General features: G+C 33.8%; 1 protein-coding gene across 1 annotated transcript; it reads left to right on the forward strand.

Annotated features, from left to right (window-relative positions):
• Positions 1–2374: 2374 nt before the first annotated feature.
• On the forward strand, positions 2375–3353 carry HELRODRAFT_172916 (hypothetical protein; the record flags this gene model as incomplete). The annotated part of the gene is made up of 2 exons (XM_009019577.1): positions 2375–2614; positions 2856–3353. 2 exons carry the CDS (start codon positions 2375–2377, stop codon positions 3351–3353), a joined length of 738 nt encoding a protein of 245 aa, XP_009017825.1.
• Between the last annotated feature and the right edge of the window lie 8069 nt (positions 3354–11422).

Raw genomic sequence — 11422 nt, forward strand, 5'->3', positions numbered from 1 at the left:
ACAGCAACTTCAGCTAGATAGATAAAACTGAACGTCACCCTGAACAGTCTTAACACTTACACATAGTTTAGAAATTTCAACGAAGGAAATTTAAAACTAATTTCGCATGTTAATTATCTTAATGTTAAGAATCATCAATTTTATTTACTCGTATTTTTTCTGTTCACTTATTTATTCTTTTGTGTACAAAATTGTAGTATTGAAAAATTGAAAGATTGCAGGGAAAAGAGATCACGATCAACAACGAATAATATTCGCGAAGTCCTTCTCTCACTTGTTGAATACCACCAGATTTCAACTCGTACAAAGTGTTAAAGGTTTTGTGGAGGTCGATGGTTGCCAATGTCGAAGTACGAAATGAATTGATTTTTTGTAAGTACACTTGATTACAAATGTGGATAAGTCTACCTTTCGTCACTCTTACAAGGAAAACTACCGGCGCAGCGTGTCTAAAGCTTCAGGAAGGAAAGATTTTCCTGAAACAAATTGAAATTTTTTTTTCAAATTTATCACTTTTTCACAAATTTTTTTAAAATTAAAACTTCACTGCAAACAATTTATGTCTCCAACGTTGAAATGATCTCATCGACATTCTCATAAGCTTTCAATATTCAAAGGAGCAGCGTTTAATTATGCAGGCCACCGCCTCGAGTTGACTTTTTATTTCAACTGCACCGTCCATAGTGAAAAACAATTAAATGAAACACACCACCAATGTCGAAAAGTTGAAATCCACTAGCAAAGAAGACATCAAGCATGCATTTGACAAGCAACTACAATGTGATGTTTAATGATGATATTAACATATCGAATGTGAATTATTACAACATCAGTGCAACAACAACATCAACAACTACATCAAAACCAACGGAATCATCAGCCGTGGCATCGTCGTCGTCGTCATCGCGGAAAGCCGATTTACGACAAGGCAGGCAGGCTTGATCTAACTGAACAACAATAAAGCATGCCGTGCAACTAACCCCACATACATTCCCATGCATTAGTTTGATGGCTGAATAGGGCAGCCGCCAGCCTTTCAAGCAGATTTTAGATCAAATTTTTAAAACATTTTTGTAGGTGAGTCAGCAATTTACGTAAATTCTTTAGAATAAATTCAAATATCAATGCGTTTAGGCAATAGAATCTATTCAATAAATATCAGTAATTATTTAAGTTCCTGGAAAGCGTTCCCAAACTAATTTTTTCATTCTTATTTTTGAAAGCGCCCAACATTACCAAGAATTTGTTTTACTTACACCATTTCACAGCGAATTGTTTTTTATTCACTGCAAATCATTTTTTACACCAGCATCTGCATTATAATGTCAATGTTTGTTATATTCATTAATTAACCACCTAAGTCAGTTTGGAGCCACAGGCGTTCGTTGTCTTGGACCATCGACCAGTTTGTTGGACACGGTTGTGAAGAGCGTGCGGACTTTTGCTTGAATGAATGAGACGAAAGTGACCACTAATGACATCTGCATTAACCTATATAAAATGTTCTTCTAGAGTTATTTCTTATTACAACTAGAAACTCATCTATATCAGAAAAATATTTTTAAGTAGGGGTTAACGAAGGAACGTTAAACCAAAAATCTTCATCGAAACTTTCACCTTGACACCCTGAACAAAACGGGAACATTTAATCTTATTTTTTTCTTCCCTGAGATTCCCTTCAGCATGCAATCGTGATATTTTCAAGACTACTCTGCAGTTTTTATCTTAAAAAAAAATATGACAAACGACATGAAAAACTAATTTGCCATTGCTAGATCTTTGTTTGCGTCTGACTTTCACCGCCGCTCGTTCCAGCAAAACGTTTCATGATTGATTGGGCTCAGTTGCGCGATGATTCGGCCGCTCAATCTTTCTTTAAAATCAATTTACACGTCGTGCATCTGAGTCGAAGCCTGCTTCTAAAGAGCTTGAAATTTTGTAACTTCAGTTTCTACTCAAAGTTTATCTCAATATATCACAATTAGAGGCAGTTCAAAATTTAAACCTAATATTTACTTTTTATGTTTATACTTTAAAATAGTTCTTTTTAACAAATTTTCATTTTCAAAGCAAACTTCAAAGGAGTGAAGCATCGTAAGAAACATATTTAATTTCTATTTCTTCTTAATTTATTCAATCTAAGTAAAAAAATTAAATTATGAAAATATAATTCAACGTTTCAAAACATCGTCTGTGATTAAATAATTTGGAAGAGTCAAAAATAAGTAAGAATCTTATAACATTGTGGATTGGTTGGACCTTTGGTGCCATGTTAGTCAGAAATAAAAAAGGTTTGTTTATAAAGTTATCTCTAGCTGATCAACGTCATCTGCATCATCGTCACTTGCGCCACTTGCTGCTTGAGGCTACGACAATGAAACGTGCTGCAGATGCACAACTAAACTTCATCACATATTATCACAAATTGCTGCCAGCCAAGGTTACATCAGCTTCAAAAGAGATTGTAAAAGTTCATGCGATTGTAGAACAAAAGGGTCGAAAGCCAGTATTGAATACGTTGCAGTTGAAATTTATTATTGAAATGAAAAAAATACGGGCTTTCGTATCATTGCTAGAAACAAAACACTTCCAACAACTTTTCGGTACTGTTGAGGTACTCCTTCTCATTCACAACACCAACAACGACACCGATGCCAGACAAACATGCTTGCTTCCAATAAATAAACAAATCGTTGACATCTGATCGCCTAGCGAAGATGATGATGAATGATGATGAAGATGATCACGATGTTGACGTTGATAATGATCCTCATGAAGTGAAGTGATGAACACAACCACCATTTATAAATTAATTTAATCATGTGGTGAACATCAATGCAAGAACCTTAAGAAAGGTTATGATTTTAGTAGAAGCTGATAAGGATGGTGACGAGGATGTTGGTGATGAAGATGCTGATGATGAAGATGCTGATGATGAAGATGTTGATGATGAAGATGTTGATGATAAAGAAGCTGATGATAAAGATGTTGATGATGAAAATATTGATAATGAAGATGCTGATGATGAAGATGCTGATGATGAAGATGTTGATGATGAAGATGCTGATGATGAAGATGCTGATGATGAAGATGCTGATGATGAAGATGCTGATGATGAAGATGCTGATGATGAAGATGCTGATGATGAAGATGCTGATGATGAAGATGTTAATGACCGAGACGACACCAGCCTCAAGCTTGGACCTGAAGAACTTTCTGTCACGAACATTGCCATTCTCACTGACAACCTACACATAACTTTTAACACGCACACCCACCCCAACACAAACACACAGACACAAACAGAAATTCACAAACTCAACCAAGAGTCCACAGCACACAAAAAAGCATAATGAAGCTAACACATACTCAACCAACACGCAACTTATTCATTGCCTTGTTCTTTAAACTTTACATTTTTCATTGTGAATAAAAATGGATTGAAAATTTTGAATTAAATTACTTCTACAGCTTCAAATCAACATTCGAATGTATTTTGAGATGGTGGATAGAGATAAATTTCTTATAGTGATCGTCTTTCATATCTTATCTATCCATTTATCCATCCATCCTTCTATTCATCCATCCTTCTATCCATCCATCCATCCATCTATCCATCCTTCTATCCATCCATCCTTCTATACAGCCTTATTGCATACAGACATTCACAAACATTCTACAGCAGCTATATTATCTCAAAATGATATCATTTGATTATTTCAACAGCTCATTATAAAGACTTTTTTTCCTGTTATCATTATTTGTAATGTCATATTAAATAAATCATCTATGAAAACAAAAGAAAAAAGATTGTTCCTTGTGTTTGTGCTACTCGTGCATCACCTTACTCTGTTCAGCATCGTAAGTCTTTTAGTTGCTTGCGAGTGATGAAATAAGTACTAGCTAAATAAAAAAGTACTATTTAATTGAGTACAAACAGCAGCAAAAAAACCGTTAAACAAATCTTTAAAAAATTCTCCCCCGGGTCGAAAAAATTTGCTTATTAAGTACATATGCGGCCCTTCAAAGATAAAATAGTTTTCAATATGGCCCTCAAAACAAAAGGTTTGCCAACCCCTACATCAGGCCTACATATACATACATATGACGGTCTGTGAAAGAGAAAATGTTTTATTTCAAACAAAACAAGTGTCCATTAGTCTGGTTGAGTAGAGAGCTGACATGAAATATTTCTGTATGGAAAACAGAAAAAAGAGAGAACATAGAAGAGTGAACATGGAAGAGAGAACATGGAAGGAAAAACATGGAAAAGAGAACATAGAAGAAAGAACATGAAAGAGAGAACATAAAAGACATAACATAGAAAAGAGAACATAGAAGAGAGAACATAAAAAAAAAAGAATATGGAAAAGAGAACATGAAAGAGAGAGCATAGAAGAGAGAACATAAAAGAGAGAACATGGAAGGGAGAACATGGATAAGAGAACATGGAAGGGAAGACATGGAAAAGAGAACATAGAAGAGAGAACATGGATGAGAGAATATGGAAGAAAGAACATGAAAGAGAGAACATAGAAAAGAGAACAGAGAAGAGAGAGCATAAAGTTGACACTGATTAGAGAGACAGGCGGTGAATATGTGACATATCATTGAAACCCGTTAATGCTTTCGTGGCATGGCTTCCCTCTTTTAGAGACATCTCAACAAAACTTTCTGTTAGTCATTATTCAGAAATTGTTTTAAAAATATTAATGAATTAATGTCATGTACAAATCTATCTTGACTGGAATGAAAATGCATCTGCATGTCACGAAAATCCGTAGAAAAAAAAGAAAAAATATAATCTAAATAACATGAGTGACGAAACAATGCAACAGTGAAACGTTTGTAAGTTTAATAGCAGAACAGAATACGTCAGGGAATAAATGTTTACAACAAATTGACAAAGACCACACATTACGTGCGTGTGTGTGAGTATGTGTGTATGAGTGTGAGTGTGTGTAACTATGTATGTGTGTGTGTGTGTGTGGATGTTTGTGTGTGTTTGTATGTGAGTGTTTTTGTGTTGTGTGTGAGGGTTTATGCGTGTGTTTGTGTGCGAGTGTGTTGTGTGTGCGTGCCTGAGTGTGTGTGTAGGTGTGTGTGTGTAGCATTAGCGTTCACTAAATTGATTGAATGTAAATTAACACCGAACAGACCACCTGTATGATGGATGGATGGATGGATATATGGTTGGATGGATGGATAGATATATGGATGGATGGACGGACGGACGGACGGACGGATGAATTGATGGATGGATGAATAGAAGGATGGATGGATAGAAGGATGGATAGAAGGATGGATGGATAGAAGGATGGATGAATAGAAGGATGGATAAATGGATAGATAAGAAATGAAAAACAAAAATCAAAAATAACACAGTGTACTTTCAACTTAGATGAACATTCGGTTCGAAGACATAACGAATGTAGTGAATCTAGATGAAAATTTTCAGTTTCTTACAAACATCAACCAATCCACCGAAGTCATTCATGTTAGAAAAATATTTGTTCAAAGTTTCTTCCATTTAACACAACTTTTCTCAGAGCAAGTCGAATTAATTTATTGATTGTTATACATTTATTCATTTTCATAGTCTACTTATTTGTTTAATTCACTTTTAAACAATGAGTCGTTTATATTTTTGGAAATATAGTGTAGTTCGTTTAATCGGATCACTCTGAACGGGTTTTCCACTACATATATATAGAAAAATATTTATAAATTTGACATTAATCCAAATAGTTTCAATTTTTTGATTTAAATATTTTGCCAATTATCTCGTTTTTAAAAGTTATATAATAAAGAATAATTTAAATATTTGAAAATTTGTATGTCCATTTTTCTCCATAATTTTTTAATTAATAATTTTTTAATAATTTTATTTTCACAACCACGTCTTCCAGCCTCCAACTAAGTCCTTCCACTGCTGAAGAGAGGTTAATTAGTTTTCCATCCAACGATAATCCATCTTGTTTGTTGTTACTTGATATTTCAATTATGATTTTTTTCTAAAAATTTGTTCCCATATATTTTCAGGTCTGCGATATTTTAATTTTGTACTGAGTTGAACCAACAATTTTATTTTCATTTTGATTGTAACTTTGATTAGATTTACGTTTAGCAGCTTCAGTTCAACAAACATCCTATTTCCATTTTTTGGAAAATTATTTTTATTCCACATTGCAGATCTTTTAAAATCTCAACCATAAACATAGATTAGAGAATTTTGAAGTGGCAGATGTTTTATTTATTCATAGATAGATGATTTATGTGGTTTGTTTTTTTTAAATATGTAAATTAACCTATGCCGCTAATAATTCACTAATTCACTTGAACATTAGCTTATTTGTAGTTGATAAATTGAAAAAATTGTGTATGTACAACACATGTATTAGAAATTTCTATCAATTAAATTGAAAATAAACTTGAATATTTTATAGAGATCTATAAACTGAATGAAATACACGTAGAAATGATCCCCTACACATTGTACATTGATGTTTATGAGGATGAAGTTGAGTTGAAACGGCTGCTCGGTCCTAGTACATTAATAACTGAAGGAGCATCAAATTTAAATGCACGTGGCTGGAAGTTCACAACAGGAGAATGGAGATATTTGATATCCGGGTGAGTGTGGTTAGTTGCACACGTGTCAGAGTTAATTAATAAACAAATAAGTCTGTAGAACGATTCTAACTGGAGAACGATTCTAACTGGAGAACGATTCTAACTGGAGAATAAACATAAAAATGTTATACGCGTGTGTGAACAAACAGCTTGATGTCTAATTGATTGCCGAGCTGGAATACTTCTTGTTTGGATCATTCAGCATAAAAATCGAGCGGAGAATCATTTCTGCTTGACGGTCCGTGTGATTAGTTTTAGATGTTTAAAATTTTCAGATGCTCAAAAATATTTTTAAACTTTTATGTTGATAATGTGGTTTAACTTGAGAAAATTAAATTGTTACGTTTCAACAGTTGCAGCAAAAGGGCTGGTGCTCAGATGCTGCTCGGCGGGCTGATTAAACGTTTATTGCAACGTGTTGTTGGAGTTGTGAACTGAGATGGAAGGAAGGAAGGATGGGCATCAACTTCCAACTGGAAGTTCCGCTCTGGGGCGTCACCGTTCTCAGGATTCCACATTTGCAGCTGCAAAGCTTATATTTTGGCAGGTAGAATTCGTTTGTTTTGGGAAGTAAACCAACTATAATCATTCGATGAATATGAAATGTTGAAAATTTAAAAAAATCCATCAAATATTTAGTTAAGCGATTTTTGTTATATGAACGATACCGAATTCTCATTTCTATAAACATGGCTCCAAGATATTTACATTAGCACTTCAGACAGATGTTTACATAAACTCGAGCAGACACAAAACAAAAATCGTTTGAACTTGACTTGAGAAAATAAAAGTCTATCTAGAAAGAATCTCACAACTCCTCCATCAAGGTTGAACTAAATAGTAAATTTTATATGAATTGTTTTAAAAGGATTAGGTTCATCGGCATTGAGGTTCCTAATATTTGGTTCTAAAATATTCAAACTTTTCAAACATTCTTTGCGTCAAACTTTGGAATAAATATATTGTAAAAGTCAAATTCATTTGAGTTTTTACATAATAATTTTACTTCGATTGTTTTATTTTAATTTTTATCTGTGAAACAGCGTTTGTAGTTACAAATCTGATAGATTAATTTCTTAAAATCGAAAGATGCCAAACAAAAAATTATAAGTTTACAAATCTGGGATTAGCTCAAAAAAATTCCATTTATGTGGAAACCTGCAATTCAACTTTGAATTTTAATCGTTCTTTCAAAGAAACGTCGGTCGAAACGTTTCAGCTGTCCGGTGTTTATAATTAATTCGTGTTGTTGTTGTTTGGTTCACCACACATTTTAACTGTCAAATAATTATTATTAGTTTAACTATAAATATTTCATGAATTTATTTTTGGTAAATTTTAATGAAAATCATTCAAATCGTTTCTAAAAATTTTAAAAGTTAGGTAAGTAAATTTAACAAAACTCTCGTTTTGTTTGCCAGAAGATGGTTTGAAATTAATTAAATTTTTATCGTCAATTTGTTGTTACAAATTAAAATTTTTATGAACAAAAATTTTTTCATAGATTCCGACGTAAATGTTTCAACTTATTTAATTTCATGACCGGCAAAGTACAAGTTAGCGCCAATTTGTGAGCTGAATGCATTCCAAATCATAGCGAGCATTCTTTCAAATCAGTCATCACCCTGCTTCAACACATCGTTAGGCACGTACGAAATGATTAACTTACAAAGGAACGCTGCTTGTTTACATTGTAGAAATTATTATTGCTGACAACTGCACAAATTTTAAGCTTTCAAATTATTTTCAACAGAAGGAAAATTGAGGAAAGGAGAGATAAATAAAAGAAGCAAAAGCAATCAACTAATTGAAACCGTCCCGCACGGAAACATCAAAAAATATGACTGGTCGGGAACTCTGTTTCAAAAAGTTTTCAGTTTTCTGATGGATATTTTTTTTTTTATTTTTTAAATATCTTTTTGATGTTTCAATGAAATTGTGCAAATTATATTGAAACAATTATACATAGAGGTTTTATGGTAAGACCAAAATGGCATATACAATAAATCAAGAAACATAAAATGAAAAATGATGATAGTCTTAAAAATTGACCAGTATAATAAATTCATCACGAATGATTGTAAAAGAAATATGACTTATGAACAAAGTTTTGTTTTAATTTGAAGAAGCACCCCGCCACTCCAATGAACAATCAAATTTTCTATCGTGTTTTCAGCATATTTGAAATAGAAATACCGTCCTCATCAACAAACAAGTCGAGTTTGGTGTTGGACGGAGAGCGTCATAAAAATTCAAACCTAAATAAACCTTCAAAGAGATCGAATCCATGATGCTTTCCATTTTTCCACACAAAAACAAAAAAAAATTTGTTTACATTATCATATGCTGAGTTCATAACTTATTACTAAACATTTTTAAAAATAAATGTGCTCTGGTTTTGCTTCGAAGGGATAGGAACTTAAATATATTTTTGTGTTTCACTGATTTATTCAACATATATTTCATTCATGCATCCATAATTAATAACAAAATGCTTTCAGCTTGCCATAAATTGAAGAAAGCTTGAAAAAAATTATGAAGCAATAAATCAATCAGAGTTAATGAATTTTTTATTGGTCATATATAGCTCGTGAAAGTGTGTGTGTGTTTGTGTGTGCGCGTCTGTGTGAGTGTTTGTTTGTGTTTGTGTGTTTTTGTATGGGTGTGTGTGTGTGTGTTCAGGTGAAAGTGTGTACATATGTATAAATGTACGTTCTACGTGTGTGTATTCCTGTTGAGTTTTGTGTAGTAGCTTATGTGTGGGTGCTTGTTTTTTGAATGTGGATGCACAGTTATTAATCGACATTTTGCCCATATAAAAAATACGAAAAACAGCAGAACAGCAGTTGACATGTGAGTAAGTTCAGCACCAACAACATCAACTCTGCTTCTAACATTATTCGAAACTCCAACATCAAAAGCAGAGGCGAGTAGACTAACAACTTTGAAGTACACATTTTAAAAACGTGAACCTCAAAATGAAACACTCCAGGACACGAACCTCACTCAATTAATTTATTCGTTATTGAACACCACGATTTCATTTGATATGACTTTGTTGCATGTCCAAGTTGCTGTTATTACAAATAAAGCATAAGCAACACGAAAATCTATGCCGGAAGCAAAATTATTTTCAATTAGAAAATCTTTATTAAATGAGATGACCAAAAATGTTTAGCAAACCAACTGTTCGCAGGATACAAGAAGAAGACTAAAAAACAAAACGTTTAACAATCGCCATCACCTTCGTCTGCCGGCCGTTATCATAGCAACTGCATCAACCAGTCCATAATTCAACTCAGTCAATAAAGGTTTTCCATATTGCTCGCCATCAAAATGGAACAGTTTGCCACTCATCATCCTTCACAATCATCAGTAAAAATGTTTAAGAAGCGATTGAAACAGCATCGGATCTAACAGGCATTTGGTGTGGCCATGCTGGCATTCGCTTATCCGGGCGCCTCTGACGCTATGCAGAAATGACATTATTATTATTATTATTATAAAATTTTCACACTGAAACCACAAAATAACCTCAAAATGCACTTGATATCAAACAAAAACATCACATAATAAACAACAAACAAACAAACAAACCAAGTAAACAACAAACAAACAAACAACAAACAAACCAAACAAACAACAACAAAACAAACAACAAACCAACAACACAAGCAAAACCAACAACAACGACAAATGTTGACAACATAAACTTGGACAACAACCAACCCAGCAACTCATTAAGCCGTGAAACCTCGCGGCAGAATTTAATCTGTGTAAACAACGCAATAAAATAAGCATTCGACGTCAGCGCTGGTTCCAACGAAGTGTCCACTACCCACTACTACTAATGCAACAATATTTGGAATCGCTGTCGTCAAATAACAACTAGAAAACATTGACACACATCAACAAACATCAACAAACAACAACTAACATCAACAAACATAAACAAACAACAACAAACAACAACTAATATGAACAAGCATATACAAACTTCAACAAACATCAACAAACATAAACGAACATCAACAAACATAAATAAACATCAACAAACAAAACAAATACCAACATACATCACCGAACACCAACAAACACCAACAAACATCAACAAACAATCCAAGCAAAAAAATCCTCTACTTCGATTGTAGGTGAACGAACCGTTAACGGCGCTGCTGAACATGCTGCATCATCAACAAAACTTGTGGAATCAATTTTAAGTAGAACATCGTCATTCACGAGCCTAAAATTGGAACACATACAAACACCGCGTTGTTACGCAGGTCCATACCAAAAGCAAACCAACAAACAAAAAAAAAACCTGTCCACTAATGAACAGAAACAACTTTCCATCAGCAAGAACTTCTTCACACACAAACACAACAGCAACAAACGCAACAGCCACAAACACAACGGCGAAAAACACAACAGCCACAAACACAACAGCCACAAACACAACGGCCACAAACACAACAGCCACAAACACAACAGCCACAAACACAACAGCCACAAACACAACGGCCACAAACACAACAGCCACAAACACAACAGCCACAAACACAACGGCTACAAACACAACAGCCACATACACAAAAAAGTAACTTCAAATTAACATTCACACTTTTATAAAATCCAAAAGTACAATTTAAATGTTCGCACGTGTGTGGGACATGTGTGCGAAACACACACGTGAACATTCAAATCTAATATAACGCTATTTACTCAAGCCTAGCTATACACATTCAAAGGTGAACAACAACAATTGCACAAACAACAACAACAACAACGA

This window comes from Helobdella robusta (genome assembly GCF_000326865.2).
Source record: "Helobdella robusta unplaced genomic scaffold HELROscaffold_25, whole genome shotgun sequence".
NCBI lineage: Eukaryota > Metazoa > Annelida > Clitellata > Rhynchobdellida > Glossiphoniidae > Helobdella > Helobdella robusta.